Source organism: Triturus cristatus, chromosome 2_1 (assembly GCF_964204655.1).
Source record: "Triturus cristatus chromosome 2_1, aTriCri1.1, whole genome shotgun sequence".
In the NCBI taxonomy this organism is placed as follows: Eukaryota; Metazoa; Chordata; class Amphibia; order Caudata; family Salamandridae; genus Triturus; species Triturus cristatus.
In genome coordinates, this window is record NC_140581.1 from 515069424 (window position 1) to 515092788 (window position 23365).

At 47.8% G+C, this 23365-nt stretch overlaps 1 protein-coding gene across 7 annotated transcripts in view; it reads right to left on the minus strand.

Annotated features, from left to right (window-relative positions):
* SSBP2 (single stranded DNA binding protein 2) overlaps window positions 1–23365 on the minus strand; it is a 787338-nt gene that overhangs the window by 714062 nt on the left and 49911 nt on the right. Inside the window, exon 1 of one of the 7 annotated variants that reach the window (XM_085632413.1) lies at window positions 152–301. The exons of 4 other annotated variants lie outside the window; for them this stretch is intronic. In XM_085632413.1, coding sequence (XP_085488539.1) covers window positions 152–207 — 56 coding nt within the window. In that variant the 5' untranslated portion in view covers window positions 208–301. Of the gene's footprint in view, window positions 1–151; window positions 302–23365 lie in introns of those variants that run through there. 2 more of the 7 variants (XM_085632416.1, XM_085632418.1) reach the window with 2 other exon arrangements.

Consider the following 23365-nt stretch of genomic DNA (forward strand, 5'->3'; position numbering starts at 1 on the left):
CTCGGTCCAGCTGCACAGGTCTTAGGTTTGTTAACATGTGCCCAGTGGACGCAGCTTCACTGTTGCGGCAGGGGTACATAATAACACACTGCACCAGGACGCACACTGGCGGCATGCGCACGACCTCCCCAGCCCCGCCGCCCGCACTCACTTCTCGCGGGCCTGGCTGTCGGACGGCACGCCGCCGCTCTTGCCTTTGCCGTACATGCTGCACGCAGCGCCGATTGGCAGCACCTGTCAGCCGCTCACAGCCTCCCCGGGAACAACCCCGTCGCCATGGCGACCAGAAACAGCGTTGCCAGCTATTGGCTCGCCATCTAGCAGTGGCACGCCCCTTTGCCTTGGTAACGGCAGATGACCGACAGCTTTGACCAGGAGAGGATGGAAGTAGAGACAACAGTGAAGCAGCCCGCCTCCTCCTTCACCTACCTCCTCTCGTCTCTTCCCCTCCCCCAGCCTCCTCCTTCTCAGCTCATACCCCTCCCTTTCCTCTCCCAGGCTCAGGGGGAATTTGAAACTATTCTAGGCAGATTTTAAACAACTGGCTGTTCAGTGAAGCAAGCTCCACTTCCCGGCCTGGAAACTGCTTCACTCAGAGAGGGAGAGACACAAAGCAAGGCCTGGAGCCAGGCATCTGGAGCAGATATAATAATACCACTACCTACCCTTGAAACACACAAAATTATCCCACGCCCGCCACAACCCATCACACAGACATTACTGTCTTGCGCACGTTGCATTACACCCTACACCGTAGTAAAGTCTCAACGAGGCCTCACAAACCTAGAATTAGCACTTTGTTCCCTGTATGCCGAATACCTTGTATAGAGTTAGGGCTTTCATGTAACAAATAGGTGCATTTTGACTGTCCTGTCCTACAGAGCGTCCTTGTGTGTGCATCTTACTCTTCGCACTGCCAGTGAGAGGATGCAATGGAATGTACGGAAGCAACGAGTGCTCTCATGCAAGGAAACAAAGTGGGGTGGAATTCTTACGGTGGGGTGTACTGTATACGTTTACTATGATTTAAAGAAGACCACGAGTCCAACAATGCCCGATTACACCGGATCAACACTAAGTTCCTTAGCACGAACAAGGCTTAAGGGCGTTAGAGTCAAAATTTGCGAAACACAAATAATGAACAAAAGCAATGAACAAGTCACATAACAGAACAAAGTTAGGTTACAAACTGTAGTGGTAAAAGTCGACGGGAAATTAGAGGCATTTGTAGTGTCATGCTGGACACGTTCTAGTGTTTTGCTCTAGGTTACACTCACACTAACACCCACCCATCACAAGCGTCACCAGTCAGGTGACCCTGCTAATAAAAGGGGCCGGGCGCACGCGCTCGAGGCCAGTTCCAGTACCACATACCGTGCATCTGTGTGGTCATTTAGTTAGCATATGGGTCTAGGGCCCGAGACACCACAATGGCGACGAGTGGGTCTTATCCCATGTGTGGTGTAGCAGCTACTCCCGAGTTCCTGAGGGGGGTGGGAGTATAGCTTGAACCTAAAGCACCCCCACACCTGCTGTTCAAGTGACTGTCACGTCTGGACACCCGTCTTCCTGTTTGCCCCTGCATCTGACTGCATGCTGACGCTGCTGCAGTCCCCCCGTACTGACCGGCTCAGCAGCAACAGATCTGTGGAAGGTAGCGGAGTGCTACTGCCAGGACCAGGCTCGAGGTGCCCGCATGCTGTGTGAACTGTACCAGAAGCGCTAAACCGCTACCCCGCACCAGCATCGCCTGCCTGGGGCGAGAAGACTGCGATGACCCTGACGGAACAAGTGCCCAGGTGAGAGGTGCGGAGATTGGCCCTGCCATGTCCCTCGGCACACGTCACCTCCCCAAGGAGTGATAAGGCTACCCTGTGCGGCTATTCGGTGCCCCAGGAAGCGGAGGACTGATTCAGCAGGCAAGCGGAGCAATGCCGGGTGGAGAACACCCCATATGCCCCCAAAAGTACCCTGAAGAAGGGAGAGCATGACATTATTGGGCGGAAACTCAGAGTAGCGCCGCCAGCGTGAGGAGCCTGAGGGCAAAGTGAGGAAAGCCCTGCCCGGTCGTCACCCCCGGGGAAAAGATAACCCGTTCCTGAAACAAGTTTTTGCCAACTCGAGCAGCCTGTTGATGCTACAAGTGTGTCAGGGCGAGGCAAGTCCCAAGGAAGAACATAGCAGCTGCCCAGTGTCTGGATGACACCACTAGCCAGCACAGCTTTCGCATCTTCCGCCTCACCGTGCATATTGGGCACTGCGTGGTTCACCAGTAGATCCTGCAGCAGAAGCGGCGTAGCCCGGCAGAATGAGGAAAACTGCTGCGGCTTCGCTCCTAATGCTTTCAAGTGCACCCTGCCACATGAGGAAGAAGTCAACCGGTATCTCCACATTTGTGAATGGGCCTTCCACTTCAGGCTGCTAGCTCCCGAGGAAGCCCGTCCGCCTCTAGGCCATCTTCTATTCCTGTAGCCTGCAATGAGAACCACCACAGCGCTACCTACAAGCCATTGAGAAGAACCGCACACCAACAAAAAAAATTGGACAATCCTGCACAAGGAACAGCCTGTAGTGACCAAAAGGGACCATTGATGCAAAACTGCTGGGAGCAGCAGAATGAGGCAAAAGAAGCTGAGAGGGAGCAGAGTGCACCACATGCCTCTGATAGCCACCTGTTACTATCACCAGGAGAAACTAGAGCTGTTGATCCCCTGGGGCAAAGGAGACTGTCTCACCTCCCCAAAGGACCTGCTAATCGGACACCAACACAGACTGCCTGTATTGTTAAAGAGGCACCTTAGCAAAATACTGCTGACTCCCCTGGCCAAGCATGCCCACGAAACGTGCAAGCGCGCACCCCGAGTCACTGTCTGACGCCACAACAAGAGAGGAAATTGCGCCACACACCCCCAGTGGTGAACAGACACCACCGCAAACCAGAAAACGGGCACGCAAAGTGCCAGAACAGGGCGACCATGAAGAAGAACCAAGAGCGCGAAAGTAGTAGGTGCGCTGAAGCCCGCACCCAGAAACCTGACAACATGGGCAGGAGCCTGGGAGTGAGAGAGAGACCTCTCCGAGGAGAAGAATCAATGCAGAATGCAGCAGAGAGAGCCTCTACATCTTCACTGAACCAGCAAAGCCCTGCAGTGGGCCAAAGACAGCCAGAGTGCCATCCCTCACACTGCCTCAAGACAGAGTCGCCAGTGATCCAAGATAAGCAAGAGGAGAGTCGCACACTCCACGTGGCAAGTTGCCACCGCAACATGTGCTCCAAGGACACACAACACGTGACCGGATGCCACATTCGCGCCGCAAACATGGAGCACGTCACTCGAAGTGACCAACCCGGCCAAGCATGCCTGAATAGAAGCAGGATCAAGCCCCACGACGGCACAGCCTCGAGGCGCAAGCATGAGGCTCTCGAGTGAAGAGCAGAGGAGCATCGTGAAAACCCCTGAGGAGGGGGAAGGGGCCTACAAGACGTCCTCAATGAGAAGCACGTTCTACCAACAGGACAGACCTGTGACAGGTCAGCAGCAAAGTAAAGATCGTCCCAAGAACCGGACACGATCAGCAAGATGTCCATGTGGCGCAAATATGAGACATGTGGCAGGACGCCACATCCAAATGACGAACATAGTCGGAAGGAAGAGAGCGTGGCATGACACCACTCCGCAAAGAAAGGAAGGAGAGTGGCACGACGCCACAGGGCAAACAACCACCACAGGCACGCAAGAAGGAAAGGAGAAGAGCAACGGGACAGAGGACTCGTGCCTGCACTGGAGTAGGTGTTCATCAGCACAAGCCAGCCACCGGGGTGCAGAGACGTCACTGGAGACAGCTTCGCGGGAGGACCAACTGTAAGCTGCTAGCAAGTGCGGTCCGCGTCCAGGACCCACGCTTCGCAGTTCAACCGTCCTCTCACCTGTCACCGGCTGCTTTGCATCAATAGCGCCACGCCTAGCAAGTGCACCTGCTGGAAGACAACTGCAAGTAGCCACGAAGTCCCTCCAGTCCTCCTCAATCCACAAGATCACCTCCAGCAAGAGATCACCGCCTGTTGCCCAATTGAAACAAATATCATCATGTCCATCACCCAGGTGCATCATCACCAAGAACATCAAAGGAGCATCGTACCACCAGAGTGGATCCAACCACTCGAGACAGCCGGAGTTCAACGACGCATTTCTGGTGCCGTCGGACGGTAGCCACCCACAAATCCTCTGTGTGCCCCCCGTAAATCTGAAGCCTGCCGAAGAAGAGCATGCCTGACCATTGGACCATCCACCCTTGGGGTTACACGAGGCTTGGCCGTGGCCCTGTTGGGAGTTCCGCAGCGACCCCTCAGCGCGGCCTACAAAAGGCCCCACAGCCTATTCGTTCATGTGGCAATCCAGGGGCTAGTGCCTCAACGGAGTTCCTGTGAGAAGGGAATCCGAACTGGAGAGTTGAGTTGGCAGCACAGCTCCATGACTGGCACCAGGAAGCATGGAGGTCACAGATGAAGACTCGTCACCCAAAGACCATCTGAGAAAGGCATAGGACCCAAGTCCTGATGACGAGAACACCCAGACTGAGACACCACCCTGTGCAGCTACATGAGCTACCTGGCTGTGGTCCTGTTGGCAGCTCCTCAGCGACACCTTCGCGCGGACTACACAAAGCCCCACAGTCCACACCGTCCGATGGCAGGAAGGACCTCCAGGAAACTCCTGTGAGAGGGGAGTCCAGGCAGGGGAGACCAGTCTAAAGCTGCTCCGCTATCGGGAACTGAAAAGATCGTCAAGTACGTCGCCTCCAAGGAAGGGCTTCATCCATCGGAACCTGAGCGCCTGCAAGATCTCCAAAGTAGACTCCACCACAGGTCCAGATGCACTGCTATTAGAACTATGTAAATAGACTTCCACACCGCGAGAACAGGACGGTCTGACTTACAACGCCAAGGTGGACTAAAGCATCCTGACCATGCGGTCCAAAGCTCCCGCGCTGGCTGGCAGATGGCCTCAAGAGACTCACTTGGTGCTGTGTATTGTTTATTTGTTTTTCTTATAGGTTGGACTTTTGTTTGTTTCTTTTCAATAAAGTTTGGGAGGGATGTAGTGTCCGGCTGGACACGCTCTAGTGTTTTGCTCTGGGTTACACTCGCACTAACACCCACCCATCACAGGCATCACCAGTCAGGTGACCCTGCTAATAAAAGGGGCCGGGCGCACGTGCTCGAGGCCAGTTGCAGTACCACATACCGTGCATCTGTGTGGTCATTTAGTCAGCATGTGGGCCTAGGGCCCGAGACACCACAGCATGGACACGGATATCAGCTGTAGCACCCCAATAGTGTTTTTTAATTTTTTTTTTAACGTGGCCTGAAAATTAAGTGTCTTGACAGTCATGCAAATGTGTAACTGGTCATCAGTCTTTAGGCTTCCTCTCCATGCAATTGGGTATGGAATGCTTCTATCATTACGTATGTTCGCATACAAGAAGACGTGGCTACCTTTTTTTTTTCTTTAATTTACATGCATGAAATTGCTATTTTTAAAAAAGTTACCCAGTAGCAAAGAACAGCATCAGAGCAAACCCCAAAATAAAAAAAATTAAAGATGCAAACCCAAAAATTAAAAAAATTAAGTGGGCCGGGTCTCACCGATCCTGAGCACCGGCTGTTTTTTTAAAGGGGACCTCGAAACGGGTCTCTATTGGGCTCTGCTTTGTGGCCTGGCACAAGTGGTCCGTTTTTTCCGGACTGCAGTGACTGCAGGCACATCGATGCGCATGCTCACTTCTCACTAGTGGAGAAGTTACGGCATGACGTCATGACAAATGAGCATTGTAGGGGGAAGGGGAATTCTTTAAAGAGAGTAATTTTCTCTGTGGATTTCCCTTCTCTTTTTGAAACTGAGGAGCAGCAACATTGTCCTGGTGTCACCAGGGCTTTAAGTGGGAGCTTTTCCAATATAATATACAAGCCATAATTGCTGCTTATTTATCTTATGCAACTAACAACCACTGACAAAGCCAATAGTCCTGACCCGTTGTAAGTATGATGTTACTTGCATCATATATCTGGATGCAATGACAGAAACAGCAAAATATAAGTCAGGCGGCACACTATGCTAAGCACAGATTTTTAGCTAACGTGTTTTTAAGCCACACCCTTAATTACATTGGCCACGCCCCTTTGAGAGACCCCCCCCAGTTTTTCATCCCACTTAAAGCTCTGGGTGGAGGAGAAATAAACGCAGTGGAACTAACAGGTAGTAGTGTACAAAGTTCAATGGAGTAGAAGGAAATTAAAAAAAGTTAGCAGAAGCAATGGACGTGCTGGGGGGACAGGAGGTGAGTGGAACAAGGAGCCGGGGCATTTGCAGAGAAAATAGCACAAATGGGAGAGAATGGGAAAACACACGCACACTTGGAGTGCTGAAATCAAAAGAAAAAAGTAGTTCCCTGGATGAGAGTTGTGGAAAGATACAAGTCTGCCAGTCGAAAGGATGGTAAAGAAAGCTATGCTTTAGGTTAAGGGACAAACAAAAGAGGAGGAAGGACAGTGATTGAATAAGAAGCATGGAAATGAGAGTGACAAGAAAGCCAACAATAGACTGGCCAAAGTCCACTGTAAGTTTGATATGGTCCACAAGTGGCCTTTCGACAAAAGACAGATAAATCTAAAAGCAGCAGTGGATTGACCAAACAAAAAATCATGGAGTGACAATCAAGGAGACTCGTAGTGAGGTACCAGAGAGGATTCATGTTTTTAAAAGGGGCAGTAACATTAACAATGGATCGTAGAGTTTTTAGGGACTAATTTCAAACATTGATGTCTTTGTCGACCACAAGTGTGCAAGAATGCTTCAATCTAAGTCAGCAATGCAGTTCCTATTTACACATGTCACTTATGGTTGCATGGTGTAAGTGTCCCTATTCCATAAGAGTATTTCCTTTTACTAGAATTTGTGTTTCTATTGTTTTGTTTCACATGCAACAAAGGAGTCTTGTGGCTCTATTGGTGGCTCCATTGAGTTACACACAGATTATGGGAGAGATTTCAGTGGGGTAATGGACAAGGAGAAAGATAGACACATCCAAACTGGGATGGCTAATCTAAGCCCAACTCACTTTACATCCATTATGATTGCACATGGCCTCTGATGCTTGTCGGATGCAGTGGGCTTAAGAGGAGGGATTCACTTTTGCAGGTTCCCCTGGGTTGTTCTTACATAAGAACTACTCACTGGTCCACCTGACAGATACTCATAAAATTAAACCTAGTGTATGGGGTCTTGCAAACCATACACTAGTAAGTATACTGTTTGTTAATGGAGTTTTTTAAAAGTACAGGATGATGTGCTTGTACGCATAATGGCTGTAAAATGCCCTCTTACGAAAAACCCTAAAAATGGAGACTGGAAGTACTTGCAAAAACGAATAAGGGTTCTGTGAAGTCACCAGTGGTACTATGAGAAGCACCATAATTGTTTATTACAGGGGCGCCTATCAGCCTAAAAAAAGAAAAGAGATGCTTTGAGGAGGGTCGAAACCCATATACTTACACTAGAGTACAAGTATAGGAGTGAAGCAATGGAGCATACTGGATATAAAATTGGAAAGGGCCAGCCTACAACTGTGCCAAGTGAACCCAAAGGAAGCCTAGAAGGCATACTTGGCCTCCTAGAGTGGGCTAAATGAGCAAGATGATAAAGCAGAGACGCTGATAAACTGGTGGAGTAGGAAAGAAGGCCAACATAGATTCATACCCTACTTCCAACAGCTGGTGTGTCAAATCCTGTTTGGCCTGCCAGCTATTTTTTTTTTGGGTGCAATAAAGGGGCAAGATTATGATATCAAAACAATTATGTACCCTATGTCTGGTTGCTGGAAAACCCTACTTTGTTCACCAAGACTTCTGTCTCTGGATTTTTTGGGGGCATACAGTGACTGTATCAAACTAGATTTTAGTATTAGATGTGGGAGTACACTAGCATATCCGTAGTACATCCCCTCATATAGCCATTGTACACCCCCTCACACACACACCAGCCCTCAGACCCTAAGTTTAGTATGGCCAAAGACTTTCACCATCTTGAAAATTATTAAAGTGGGATGGGCTGGGCCCAGGAACATTCATCCTATTGGTTAGGTTGTGCCCATGAACCATTTACACACACTAGCCCATGCCAGGAATAAATGTGGCACTTACAGGCATCCAATTCAGAACACTACTGGGCCAGAGGAGGATTAGAAGAGGACTGAACCTCCTGTCAGACTCAAGAAGAGCCCTGAAATAACTGGACCTGCTCTCTATTGTACCCAGGAGAAAGAAGTGGAGTCCAAGGGTCATTAGAGTGAACTCAAGTTAAAGCTACAGGCACACAAGCTACAAGAGACCTTAACTTGCAACAGCTTTGATGACCAGTCATAAATGGATGTGGGATGGGCTCTGCTGTTTTGGCTCTGCCCGACAGTCTGTGAGTCTCTAAGTGCATTCTCTGAGGTCCTGTGGAGGGGGTCTTTAGAAATGGACTCTTGTGGTGGGTTTGAAGTTAAAAGACTAAAGTCAGAGGGTTACATCTTTGAATAAAAGGAACCTGGTTCGTGTATTCAACTCTTCTTCGAGGTCAGTGTTAAATGACACCTATATCCAGGTTTACAGCAACCACTGACTATCATTAGCACTTTATGCTACTTGGCACTATTCCTACTTGACCCCTTTGCTGCCAGGCCTCCCCCCATGTCACGCCCTTTTTTGGCTATTTGTGGTAATTCCTGCTTAGGCCCCCATAATGTTTTGTCCACATAAGGTATCCACACCAAACTGGCATCCTTTTCTTCCAACATGCTAAGAATTCTAAGGGTACCCATGGTCTGCAGATTCCCCTGGAGGAGACAGCGAAATTAGGCAAAAAACAGCAAAGTTTTGGGTTTGTTTTGGGGGGGGGGGGGGGGGGGGTGAGAGAGAGTGCTGCAGAAGAAAGCATCTGTGTTTTTTCTCTGCTAACGGTAACAAAGGGTTTGTGGTGCTAAAATCACCACCTTCCCGGGTTTCAGTATCGGGAAAACTGTCAGAAAACTAAAATATTCTACACAGTTTTGGCATTTTACTGGGACATAGCCTATTTTTCCTAATGTTTGTGCTTTCAATTTCCTTCCAGTTAGTGGTTGAAATGGGAGTGAAACCAATAATGGATCCCAGAAAGATACACTTTTATGAAAAGTAGATACAATTTTGAATTCAGTAAGGGGTCATTTGTGTAGATTCTTCAAGGTTTTCTAAAGAAAGGAACAGTTGAAATAAAAGAATATTGACACTTAGTTTTTTGTGCCTACAATTACACTTGTAACTTCTTCTAACTATGGTAGATTTTTGAAAGCTATATACAGTTACGTCCGCAGGACCCTTCTAGTTGCAGGGATATTAGTACGAGAATTATAGATTATTGTTCAAAATTACTTTTTACACACTGTCTTACATTTGGAAGGCAGAAATGCATTGAAAACCAATCGGTAAGAACACTTGTTCTACTATTCTGTGTTCCCCCCAAGCCTCCCAATAAAAATTAAACCTCACTTGTGTGTAGGCCTAGTGTCTGCGATATGAAATGGCGCTAAACGCAACAATGCACATCACATTTTTCCACTTTTTTTACAATGTGTCTAGCTGTAGATTATGGACCCTAGCTCAACAGGCACCTAGGGAAACCTAGCAAACCTGTACATTTTTTAAACCTAGACACCCAGGGAAATCCAGGATGGGGAGATTTGTGTTGCTCTCACCAGGTTCTGTTACCCAAAATCCCTTGCAAAGCACAAACTTTTTAAAACAAAACAGACGAAAAAAAAAAAACTTTTCCTCATATTTCTGTGAAGGAAAGTTCTAGAATCTGCAGGGAGCCACAAACCTCCACCCACCCAGTATTCCCCAAAGTCTGCTGATAAAAATGGTAACTCACTTGTGCGGGTAGGTCTAGTGCAGGCAACAGGAAACAGCCCAAAACGCAACGTGGACACATCACAGTTATCCAGTGAAAACTGACCCTTTTTTTTGCAATGTGCCTAGCTGTGGATTTTGGGTCCTAGCTCAGCTGGTACCTAGGGAAACTTAGCAAACCTGTACATTTTTTAAAACTAGACACTCACAGGAACCCAGGATGGAGGCACTTGTGTGACTCTCACCATGTTCTGCTACCCAGAATCACTGGCAAACCTCAAACTTTATAAAAAAAAAAAAATTAAAAAAAAAAAAATCAAATTTTCCTCACATTTCTGTGAAGGAAATTTCTGGAATGTCCGGGGAGCCACAAACGTACACCCATCCAGCATCCCCTCTCTCTATCCCAAGTCTGCCCATAAAAATGGTACCTCACTTGTGTGGGTAGGCCTAGTGCATGCAACAGGAAATGGCCTAAAAATTATTGTGGAAACATCAAAATTATTTTTAAGGAAACAACCTGGTTTTGCAAAGAGTCCCCTGTGCTTTTGGTCCTGGGATCGACTGCCATGTAGGGAAACCTACCAAATCCATACATTTCTAAAAACTAGACACCTGGGGGGGAATGCAGGGATGTGTAGCTTGCGTGAATCCCCCAATATGTTCTTACCCAGAATCACCTGAAAACCTCAAATTTAGCAAGAGAAATCACATTTTCCTCACGTTTCTGTGTGGGAAAGTTGTGGGATCAATGGGGCAACACAAATTTCCTACCACCCAGCGTTTCCCCAGGTCTCCGGATGAAAATGGTACCTCACTTGTGTGGGTGGGCCAAGTACCCGCGACAGGGAATGGCCCAAAACATTCTTAATCACCGACAGAATATCGATGCATACAATATTGAAACACACAAATAGCAGAAATTAAATATTGAAACAAATATTGCCTTACTATACTTAACTACTAAAACCACAAATATCGAAAACACAAAGATCGTTGTTAAAAAAGTTTTTTTTACTATATCTAAAACAAAAATATTGGTTATAAAAATATTGGTATGTTTAAATAAAAATATGATATATCCAAAATATTGATTACAAGATGATCAGCAACATAATTAATCAATAATAAATACATAAACACACTTGTTTACATAAAACAATTACTCCAAATAAAACTTCATACACATACTTAAATTAAATAAATATATATTACATCAACAAAATCTTAATAATTCATCCCACAAAAATATTAACATGAACTACAAACATTTAGGGTGATGACTGCGATTTTGATGTACAGGTACTTCTGATAGGTACTGGCGACATGCTTGGGTGGGTGGGTAGGGAGGAGGGGCTCGTTGGGGGGGATGTTGGGGGATGGGGTGGGGGGTATTTTGGCTATCTCGCACACTCATGGTGGATTACTCCTGTGGATGCACTACCTAGTAGAACGGACATTATTGGGGTGAATGCTGTACAGATGTAGCTTATGTGCTGGGATGGTTATTGCAAGATGTCCTGACTTGGCTGGGGGGCGGACTATGGGGGACGGGGATTGATTGCATTTTGTTCAATGAACTAATAAAATTTGTTTAAAAAAAAAAAAATGAACTACAAACATTTAAGCGATAACAGAAACATTAACAAATATATCAATATAAACACAAGTATCAAAAAATAGATCATACATCACAAATAATACCTAAATAAGCTCTTACCATAGGACTGAATGAATAAATAAAATTACAAATAAACCAACCAAAAAATTTAACTATAAACCACTTTAACCAATAAGATCAAACAAGCAAGTAAATCAAAAATATATAAAAGGCACACTAATTCAAACAACTGAGGGCCTTATTACGATCTTGGATAGACTTGTGTCTGCCCGACACCATTTTGGTGTTGGAATCAACCGACCGCAGGTCGGAGGTTCAGACCACCAAATTACAATGCTACATGCGACCCTGTGCTGCGGGAGGCTTCCGTCCGCAGCACAAGCTCCCATAGAGAAATAGGAGTTTGTTTAAATCCCTGCATCTATGTGGCAGGCACCCTGAGGTGCAGGGATTTACAGGGGGGGCACCATAGGTGCCTCTTCTGGCTCCAATCACGGAGACGGCATGGAGAAGGGGGCCCTTCTAGGAGCCCCTAGAGTTGCTTTCCGACAGGCTTTTCATGTTGGAAAGCCAGACATGAAAAGCCTGAGGGAAACCGACATGGTAATCCAGTCAGCAGAAACGCTGCCCTAAAAGGATTACGACTGGCCAACGGGCTCCTTGAGCAACTGGTTTCACTTATGCACTTCTCTTACCGGCCAAACAAAAATTCTCTATGGTCAACGCTCCCGCGTTTTTGATACTCTCTAGAGCACTTGGGACTGGTTGGAACAACAATTTCCAAACTGCACACCACTCAGACATAGATGAGGGCTCACCACACAGGACTGTGTAGGCGGGGCACCTTCCCCGCAATAGGTCCTGGAAAGTCGACAGTAGGAGGTCCGTTCTGCATCGACGTTGCATTCTGTCATGCCGCCCTTCAGCTCCAGTTACTCACACAAAAACGCTAGGGGCGCTGTTCCCCTCAGTTTCCCCACAACTGAGTAACGATCCTTTGAACGGATTGAAGTGGATGGATCCTTTACACCACCCCGTCCATCAGCTGGTTGAAGTCGGGGCGGTGCCTCCCGAGGGTGCCCTGGGGTAGACTGATGCACATGTCAGGTGTACTATAAATGGACGGAGTCACCACTGTATATGTCTCTGTTAATGACAGACCAATGCCATGTATATTATGTCCGCACCCTACTTTAATACATGTATATATTATGCAGTTTGTGGTCTTGGGTCCGGTTGGCACAGTGTTTTATCATCATATTTTGGTAACTGAATTACTCCCATTCGACAAGAGCTCTTTGCCCTCCCCTATGGCGAAGGCACATCTTATTTCACAGTTTCAAATGTTATCGTTTGGTTTCCTGTTTGGTCGAACAACGACAAATCGCTGGAACGGGTATTGTGGGATAGTTTGGTTTTGACTCTTTCGAGTGGTCATTTCTCGTGATAACACTGGGGGGTAGGCTCAGCTTTGGGTGGTATATTTGCACTACATTTCCTCAGTCTCCTCATGTCGACAGTTGCTAAATCGTACACCTTTATCACTTAGAATGTCGGGGATATGGGTTTACTCTACAAACGGCACAGAATACTTGCACAACTACACAGACGCCGTGCGCAAATAGCATTTCTTCAAGAAACTCACTTGGTAACTTCAGAGGCACACAAACTGTGCAAATGATGGAGAGGGCAATTGCATTACACTTTCTAATTTGCATTCTCACTAGGCGCAGCAGCGTGGATATGAGCAGGGGTCCCATTTGCAGTGTTAGAATCCACTCTTGATACTCAGGGACGTTATGTCCTGCTTAGGGGCACACTTGGTGGGGAACAGAGTGTCCTGGGATGTATATGTGCACCCAACTCAGACCAAGGTGAATTTCTGGCCCGCTTGTCGAATGAGTTGGCGGATTGATATTAATATCCCTGGCTCTTGGGAGGTCCGGGGGGGATTTTAATGCTGTACTTGATACCAACTTGGAATCCTCACAGCCACCCCTTCCCGGGCATGCCTAGAATACATCAAGCCAAAGACCTACATCGCTGGGTGAACGGGTGGGAACTGGCAAATATATGGAAAGACAGTACAATTGTTGGGTGCAAATACTCTTTTTATTCATGTCCCCCTACTCTGCACACACGCCTACTCTCCTCTGTGACTCACAATACATATCTTGGCAAAACCATATAAGACCACAACCCTCTTGAACTCACACTTAATTGAGAACAAATCCCTTCTCCGATTCCGATGTGGCGCCTACAGCCCCAACTACTTGAAGACACCATGGCCTTAACCATCATGGCGTACTTCCCTGAGAATACTGCTATAGCTTCCACACACTTGATAGAATGGAAAGCCTTTAATGTGGTAGTTCACGGAGTCTCAATGGGCGCGGTGGTAGGAGCTAGGCGGGAGGTCACTCATGGCATTGCGGAGCTTGAGGGCAAACTGGGCCCTCTGGAGGTGGCAGCTCAAGACACTGCAAGGAATGCAAAAGAACCATGCGAGACTACGATTTTATATGACAAACTCCTAGAACGACTGTGATGAATTGATCAGAGGCCCTTTTTACAACAGACGCACTCAGAAGTGGATAGATCAGGCACCCTACTAGCACGATTAATTCGTCCACCACCTTCCCCTACACCCATCTTATCCCTTGCCACACCCGCTCAAGGATTGGTGACTTGGCAGGTGGAGATTAACAGCATTCCGTGATTATGCCGAGCTTCACTTGGCACCTCTGCCCCTCACCCCTGACGCTTGGTTGGCACTGACCAACTTTGTGGCCGCATCTCTACCAACTATCCTAGACACTGATAAAAAGGACCTGGCAGCTCATTTTACAAGTGCGGAGATACAGGGAGCCATCAACGACCTGGCTCATGTAGTGCTAGAGGCACTCTTGTGGTCTGACACCCTGTGATGACCTTTGACTACCAATATTTTAATTGACTTTGGTGTATTATTATATCCTAGCCTGAATGTACGATGTCCTGCATATGTCTTGCTTCTCTTAAAGGTTTATGTCTTTTAATCTTGCTGTCTTTCAGTGGGAGCTGTCAAGGAGTAGAACAGCCTTGCCAAGAACAGAATGTGTGGGATGTGTATTTGAAAGCATGAGAGGGAGAGAGAGGTGTGGAATGTACTTTTTGGTCTCGAAGTGCAGTGTTATAAGCAGTGGTGCACAAATGTGCATTGTGTTGTACACTGGAAGTATTATGAAGTTCTTACTATTGGCTTTGACATGGCCTCATGTCATCCTGTTTTCTGACTCTACTTGGCTTGAGCTTTATCTGCGGGCACAGCAACGCTTGCAAGTTGTTTGGGTTAATCACGTTCAAGGATTGTTTTGTGAGGGATTGTTTAATGTACCCTGGAAGGCTTTCGTGAGCTTCGTCAAGATAAAGGCGAGATTGGAGAGGGGACGTGGGAACTCCTTCCTGCCATGGAATGCTTGCTTGGAAGCTGGCCAGTCCTGGTAAGATTCCTCTGGTGTGGGACGAAGGTTTCTCTCAAACCTTCTAGTGTGTTTTGAGATTATAAAGCGGAGGGTTTTTGACTTAGAGACCGGGATTTTGGAATCCGAATGGGGATGGGCGCGTCTGCTTCAGTACAGAACCCTGTTTGCTGAGTCTCTTAACCACGGCTGTTAATCCCCCGGTCAGAAGTGGGCTAAGATGCAGTGTTTGCACCAGGTGAAGTGTTGAGTTTTGACTAGTGCCATTGTGATGCGTGGTTCCAGTGGCTGTGGTCATTTGAGGTGTTTTCTTTGTGATGTGTGACTGAGTGAGGTGCACATCCAAAGGAATCATTTGGTGTATTCAGTGTATATAGCTTTCTGATCTCTTGCTTGCAGGACGTCCAGCATAATATGTTTTCTTGAATCTTATCTCATATTATTTGCGGCTTGTTTATTCATCAGTATTATTCATGCTAATTACCTGTTGCATTTACCAAGTGTGTTATTATTGCTTGTATATATATATATATATATCTATTTGTGTATTTGAATGTTGTGCATTTGGCATCTGGGAAAGCCTTTCTGTTAGAGAGCATTGTGTAAAATAAAACCCCAAGCCTTATTCTAAAAAGAGAGTATTTGCATTTTGTAAAATAAAACCCTTTTCTAAAGGTGTTGTTTGTTTTGTGTTAATGTCTCCTGCTTCATCGAGTGTTGAGCCATCGTGTGGAGATTCTGTATTTTCTGAAAAGCGAAGCAAGACAGCTCGTAACAAAGTGCTGGGTTCAGACCATCTCCCCATAGAATTTTAATCTACCTTTGTGTCACAGTTGGCACCACAATTGGAAAAACTCTACGGTGCATCCCTCGCAGAGGGAGCATTGCCCCTCATCTGGGAGGCATTGGTGACCTCAATGTTTAAGCCAGATAAGCCACCTACCACACTATCCTTATATAGACCTTTATCAATCCTTAACATGGAGTACAAGATACTCATTCTGGCCCAACGCCTGCTTCCGTTATACCCTAGGTCGATACATACTGATCAGTGTGATTTTGTACCCCACCGTAGCACTTCGCTAAATATACATCGACTATTTGGGATAATGGAAGCAGCCTGGGACCATTACCCCTATGCCGACTGCCTCTCCTTGGACATCTGGCAAGCTTTCAACACTCTGGGGTGGGATTATATGCTTGCAACACTACGGTGGTATGGGATCCCTCCGGAATATCTTAAATGGGTGGAATTATTGTACACTATACCCATGGCCAGAGCCAAAACAGGACAATATATATCCCAACCTTACCAAATACTTTGTGGGACCAGTCAAGGATGTCCCCGGCCCTCGCTAATTTTTGTGTTGGCGGTAGAACTACTTGCCCAGCGCCTTCATCATATAATCCCAGTGGGACGGGCTGTTCACTCTGTGACCTTGTACACCTAAGATATGCTCCTGTATCTTAAGGACCTCAGAATGGATATAACTGGACTGGCTCTGCTACTCACACAGTTCGGTTCCATGTCAGGACTAAAAATAGACGCCACTAAGTCTTGCAGATACTCCTTTTAAGATGCCTATAAAGAGCCTGCTCTTCAGTTTGGTGAGCTACAACTGAAAATATAACCGGATTCTTTCTGCTATTTAGGTATCAAGGATTTATAGAGACACTCAGGATATCCTAGAGGGAAAACTGGTGCATATGGTTATTTCCGTGAAGCCACAGGTCATTCTGGGTCAAGTTACCCTTATCTACTGCGGGCCAGCTAGCGCTGGCAAAAATCATGATGTTACCAAGATTGCTAAACCATTTTGTGAATCTCCAGCTGGTGGTCCCTGCATGGGTATTTAAGCTTGTGAACTCCATACTGATTGATCTGGTCTGGGGAGAGGACGTCACAGCGTAAGCCTGCCCAAACTGCAGGTGCCAGCATCCAGTGTGTGGGGTGGGGGAGTGGGGGTCATATCTGGACATAGTTAGATTCCTGTATATTGGGTCTGTCCCCACTGCCTAAAACGGCTTAAGTGATGCAACGCTTTGTCGATATTTCATTACTTCTGGCAAAAAGATTAACACAGCACTTGAAGGCACCCCGAGCTCCTAGGGAACGGTCCTGGTGAGAGGAGGTGCTACTCTGGGCCTCTGCGGAGGGAAAAGCATTGCGACATGAGGAATATAGGAGTCTTCGTAAGAAGTAAATTTCGTTGGATTGGGCTGTACAGCTGGAACAGTTCAGTGGATATATATCTGAAGCATGAAGTCTGTAATAGAACACCCACTTTTGTATCCTAGACGTCACGTATTTAGGCACTGTGCTGCCTCTTATAACACAAGGGCCCTTTACGCACCCCCTCTATTGATGGTAACCACAACAACATTTTGACGATCCAAACTGGTTCTGTCGGGAGGGCTATGAAGTTTTTATTATTATGAATGCTTACTGTTAGAAGGTGGTTCTGAACATCTGAGCTGCCTGGATGTTTTGCTTTTTGAACACCTATTTGGTGAGCTTTTACTGGGGGAGAGCCTCATAAGTTGGGACTCACCTACGGTGAACTCATGATGAAAGGGACTGCATATGTATTTTACCGGTGTCCCCCTGGCACGAGTAGGCCACTGCGCGGCAGCCAGAGCAAGGGGCACCGGGCTGGTTACATGCAGACACGTGTGTGCATGCATGTGCACAAGTGTAAGGGCTGCACAGGGGAGATTCCTAGCATGCACAGCCCAGGAGCAGCTACAAAGTGAATGGTGTGGCAGGACTTATGCAGAACTGGGTGGTGACATGGAATAGGCTTTCTACAATGGGAAGAAACATTTGAGGGAAAGTCAGTGTGCTTTACTGTTTTTTTTCCATTATTCTACTATGAGGATGGGGAGCACATGGGCTAGTTTTACTTTCCTAGGGCCTACAAATTCCAGACACACACTTAGTCCACTGTAACTTATGTGAGAAGAAGTATTCTGCAGGGTCCAAAGTCATATTTGTACTGATTTTGGGTCATCCAGAAATATCATATTTCTCTGCGTCAGCTCATAACCAGGGCCTGGCTGGGGCTGACCCTGCTAGGCTGAATTAATGACCTTCTTCTCCAAGCTGTAGCCTCAGAGGTCCAGTCCTGCATAACAAGCATTCCAAGGGTGAAGGCTTCCACTCCAAGAAGAGAAGATGGGTCGAGCTACATGTTCATCCATCAGCAGCTGTCACCTGGTGCCAGGCACCAAGCTGCTCTGGAGAGGAGGGGGTGAAGGGGTTCTCAGAGACTATGTGGCATGAGACCCCTGGACGCCGCCATTTAGAACAAACCTAGAAGCCTGGGCAGGAAGGAGGGAGCAGGGGCACAGAAGTGATGTGTCGCTGTGCGATAGGGCAAACAGAGACTTCCTGCCAGCCCCCTCCCCAATTCTTTAAAAGAGTTTGCACAGGAAGAGGAGCTCTCTCTGGGGTGTGGTCTGCTGAGGAAGACTGGTGCTGGAGCCTGGTGCCATGGGTAGCTGGAAGGAAGAGCCTCCAGAGTGGCCCAGGACCCTGCAGTGGGCCAGGAGGGGAGACCAGGACCAGTGAGCAGAAGCCTGGGCCTCTGCGCAAGGAGAAGAGAGGCCCAGGAGGAGAGCCAGGCGAAAGGCTGGCGCAGGGAGCCAGTGAAGGCAGCTCCCTGCAGCATTCACCCTCCTTGAGAACAGGAGGGCGAGGTAAAGTGCTCCCAGTGGCTGGGGTGCGCCGCAAGAAGAGGCCAAAGTCGTGAAGATCGGTCCCCAGGGGGCTGAGATATGCCCCCCAGAAGGTAGGCGACCTTTGACCTCTGGCCGACCGACGACGAAGCACGTGGGGCTCTGCCGCTAGTCAAGGATATGCCCCTGGGGTGGCTCAGGCCCCTGGGGCTGCCCTCAGGAGAAGAGGCGCATGGGACCTCAACTCCGGGCTCCGGTGATGGCGTTGAAGAGGAGGGGGGCGCGACGTCACGCAACCCCCCTCGCTCACAAAGCAAAGCCGGGGAGCGCGATGGCTCTTGAAGGGTCCGTGACCCCAACTCCAGGTCCGATGCAGAAAAACAGTCGGGGAGCGCCGTAGCGCTCCCCGTGAAGCATGGCCCCTAGGGGCCCAGGACCTCATCCCCGGGCCCCGACATGATGAGGACGGGGGAGTGCCACCGCACTCCCCCAAGGTCCCTCACGGCTGGTGGAAGACTACACGTCTGGCAGACCGAAACTCACTCTACGGCTCCTACGGCCGCACCAGAGGGTGTGGGCCGGGCGGGGAGCCAGCAAGAGCCACCGGGGCTGAGCTCCCCAGGTGGCTCTCAAACGAGGAGGAGCGAGGGGGTACCCGGGTGGGACCGGGCCCCTAAAAACAGCTGGAGCAGCCGGGGGTGGGCTGCCTGAGCTGCAGGACTCACCTGGGGGCCCGGACCCTCAAAAAAAGCCAAGATGCGGCGTGAGCACGCGGGGGCAGCACGGCGTTCCCCGGAGCAGCGGGGGAGCCGCTGCTATAGTATGCACGGCAAGGAACACGGAACGCCCCATAATGCCTTGCAAGGCATGGAGAATCTACTGATTTTGGAGTCTGGTGGCCCCCAGAGGAGGGGGGTCACCCCCATTTGATGGAAAGGTGCAGGGGGAGAGGCAGGAGCAAGGCAGTCTCCCCCAGCACGAAAATGAAAGCCCCCCCCCCACAAGGGATGACTGGAGAAGGGCATCCCCCGGAGGTGAAGAGGTGTAATTGCACCAGAAATGCATTTACTTATGTTATTTCTTTCAGGAGGACTGGAAGTCACATGTTATGTGACTTACCTGTGTAAGGTGAGGTCATAAGCGAAGTGGGGTTATGTTGCCAGACATTCCTGCTGGGGTGTCTGGCTGTATATGCTTAATCCTGTGATTCAACTGTGATGCCTTTGATAGGTTTTAATTGCAAAGCATTATAATGGTTACCATCAATGATAAGTTCCTCATTTAAAGTGATGCCCAAACATGTATTCTTGCTACTGCGTTAGGGGAGGAACAATCCAGACTGTTAGCCACAAGATGTAGAGGTGCATACTGTATGGTCAGTATGAGATGCTCAGTCAGGGTTATGTGTCCCCAGGGCAGGTATACCTATTTTTAATGCTTGTTGAGATGAGGTGGGTCGCCACTGGGATGGTGCAAGCTGGCAAGGCCCTCGCTCCAGGTTTTGTCAATCCGCTGCATTAGGGGGCAAGATGATGTGCATACATGGGAGTGGTGGTACTGGACCCCTTCCCACCCACCCCCCGCGGGAGGGGTGGAGATGTTATGCAATGTCACAAAGTAATTTCAACAGCTTATGTATATTTGTAAATTGGTGCATAGTATTGAGTAGTGTGTGTGTTTAATAAATGTACTCTTACTTTTATAAAGCAAAGTACAGATTGGACAATCAATTATTGAGTGTTATTTCTGCGCACCTGTAATGGCGATTACTAGCCCACCCCACCTCCCTTGAATAAGCCTTAGACTGCTCAGCAACGCTACCCTCTGAGAGTCAAGCGCTACAATAGGGTGTTTGGTTCCCAGTGAAGGACAAATGTGACATGTTATTTGTGCAGGCCTCACAGATACAGCCTCGTTTTCCAACATTTACTAATTATGGCTGTTCCATGCATTGCTTCTGTGGACTTCGTTCCCTTTAGTACTGAATATCAAGACCTTTGCATGTACCACCAGAAAGCATGTATAACAACACATACGTAATACTATTGTACCAGCATCAAACGTGGAAAAAAAGCCCAAAAAACTGCAAAACATTAATAAAAGTATAAATCAAATAATTGTATAAATGGGGAGCCGAACATGACGGACGCGTCTCCTTAGAGCTCCGCAATTCGCTCCCGCTATGGGCCCGAAATCCTTCAATATCCTAGACCCCAGGCAGTATTCTTGGGGGTCCTGTCCTGGGGTTCCCGCCATGACCCTGTGGCCGAAGTTTGACGACGTTTGTCGCTCCGTTGCTTCCCACAGAATGGGATGAGACGACGGTGTGGTCTCAACTCCCCCTCTCGTTATATTTTCAGAATGGTGTCTCTGCCTCGCCTGCTTTATCGGCTGAAAAATTACCCCTTACCAATCCCCCTTCGTGGTTTCGTCAAATCAATGCATTATTGAAAAGGTTTCTCGGGGGGGGGGGGGGTTTGGGTGACACTTGCAATATGTGTTCAATCTACCTACAGCAGTGGGATAGCGGCGGCCGACGTTTGGGCATACTACTGGGCATCGTATCTCCTTGTGATAAACTAATAGTGGTATGGCTCACAGGCTGACCCAGCTTATGCAGTGGAACGACTTTTCATGGCTGAAGCCTCGCTGCTTCACTTCCTGTATAGTTCCTCGTCTCTGGTGGAGATTCCTCCAGCATGTAGGACGGTCATTCAGATCTGGAGGCGAGTGGTCCGACAAATGGGATGGTGGGGCAAGCTGACCGTTGCAACACCTCTTTGGCAGGGCTCACACCTCCGGCTGGTCTCGACACTGGTGGGGTTCCATAGGTGGGATGACATAGGGATCTCCATGTTGGGTGACATAATGCAGGGGTCCACTCTCAAGTCCTTTCAGAGGCTACAGGAGGATTTCGACCTTCATAAAACACAGTTTCACAGATATCTGCAGCTCCGACACACCGTGTCCCCTCTAATAAGGGGCCTCACTACTCTTCCGGAGTTCCACCCGCTGGAAGGCCGGCTACTTATGGGGGATCTTGGTGCCCACAAAATTAGACAAATTTATCAAAACAATCACTACACACTCCACCACCACTTTACAACGGACTCGGGCAGTGTATGTGCTCACCCTGACAGACGATGACTGGGCTAAGGCGTTGGCTAGCCCTCGTTACTCCGCTGTCTCCACCCAATACCGAATGATCCAGTTTAAGTATCTTCACAGGATATACTATACACGTCTGCGCCTCGGTAGGATGGGGGCCATTCGGTCCTCCATGTGCCTCCGCTGCGATTCGTCGGAGGGGTCGTTTCTTCATACTGTGTGGAGTTGCGTGGCACTACAGCACTTCTGGTCAGGCATACGGTCCTGTTTGGGGCAGGTGTTGGCATGGGACATTCCTACAGACCCTAGGCTGATTCTCCTACACAGCACTGAGGACATCGGGGGGAACAGTTATAAAAGACATCTATTGTTCCTAGGTCTCACACTAGCTAAGCGCGACATTGCGCAGCACAGGAAGGCAAAATCCCCATCCAATATAGGTACCTGGAAAAAGGCAATGGATAGGTGTCGGTCGGCCGAAGTTGCAGTATTTCAGGCACGAGGCTGTCTGCAAAAGCACAAGAAGATCTGGGCACGCAGGGCCACATACCGAGGCATCGACTTGTCTCTCTTGGGGCCTCCGGTATCCCGAGACCCAATCGATAGACTGATAGTGAGCAACTCTCCGGTATAGGGTAATGGTGTTGTGCAAAGGTAAAAAAGCAGGTTTGCATTATGTTCATATAATGTTGCATATAAGGTGCATGGTGCGTGGGAGGTGGGGAGGGGGGCTTGGGTCTGATGTTCTGTAGACCTTCTTGGGGGAGGTTATATGGTGCCTTGCAATTTTACAATAGGTCTACCACATGTTTGATGCTTGCCGGGCTTCGCCCATTTGGCACTTTGGAAAATCAATAAAATTTGTGTTCTAAAAAAAAAATGTGTATAAATAAATGATATAGTAGAAATGTAAACAATTGTTGAATATATGCTGAAAAAGCATATGTTAAAATAATGTTGAAAATATGTATATAAAAAAATTCAAAAAAATGTTAAAAAAAATCTGTTAAACAATGGGAAATAAATGTTGAAATCTTACAGCATACACTACTTTCTAAATTAAATGTCTTTTTTTTATGAAATCATAAAAATACATGTTTAAATTACTTAACTTTATTGAAATGGTTGTTATTAAGATGAACTATATGTCAAAATATACAATAACCAAAATTTGAAAAAAAATAAAATAAGAAAATGTGTGACATGTATATTATACAAAAAAATGAAGTTACTTACCTTCGGTAACAAATAATCTCATAGAGACTCTATCTAGCTGCAAATTCCTTACTTTTGAATTTCCCAAGGGTCAGGCTGGATCCTGGAATTTTTGCTGAGCGATACCACTGGTCCGCTCCTTTGGGTGGCTCCATTCAGGTCCGCGGGACCTCGTCTGCATAGTTTATGACGGTGCAGTACCTATATAGGCGCCACCCAGATGCGTCGATGTCAGTACTTTTTGTTTTTTCACGCCAGAAGCGCACAGCCACAAAGTAAATGACGTGGTCATGTGCAAATCTAGGTCCCTGACAAAGGGGAGTAACCCTAGCCATACAACTTTAGTCCATAAGG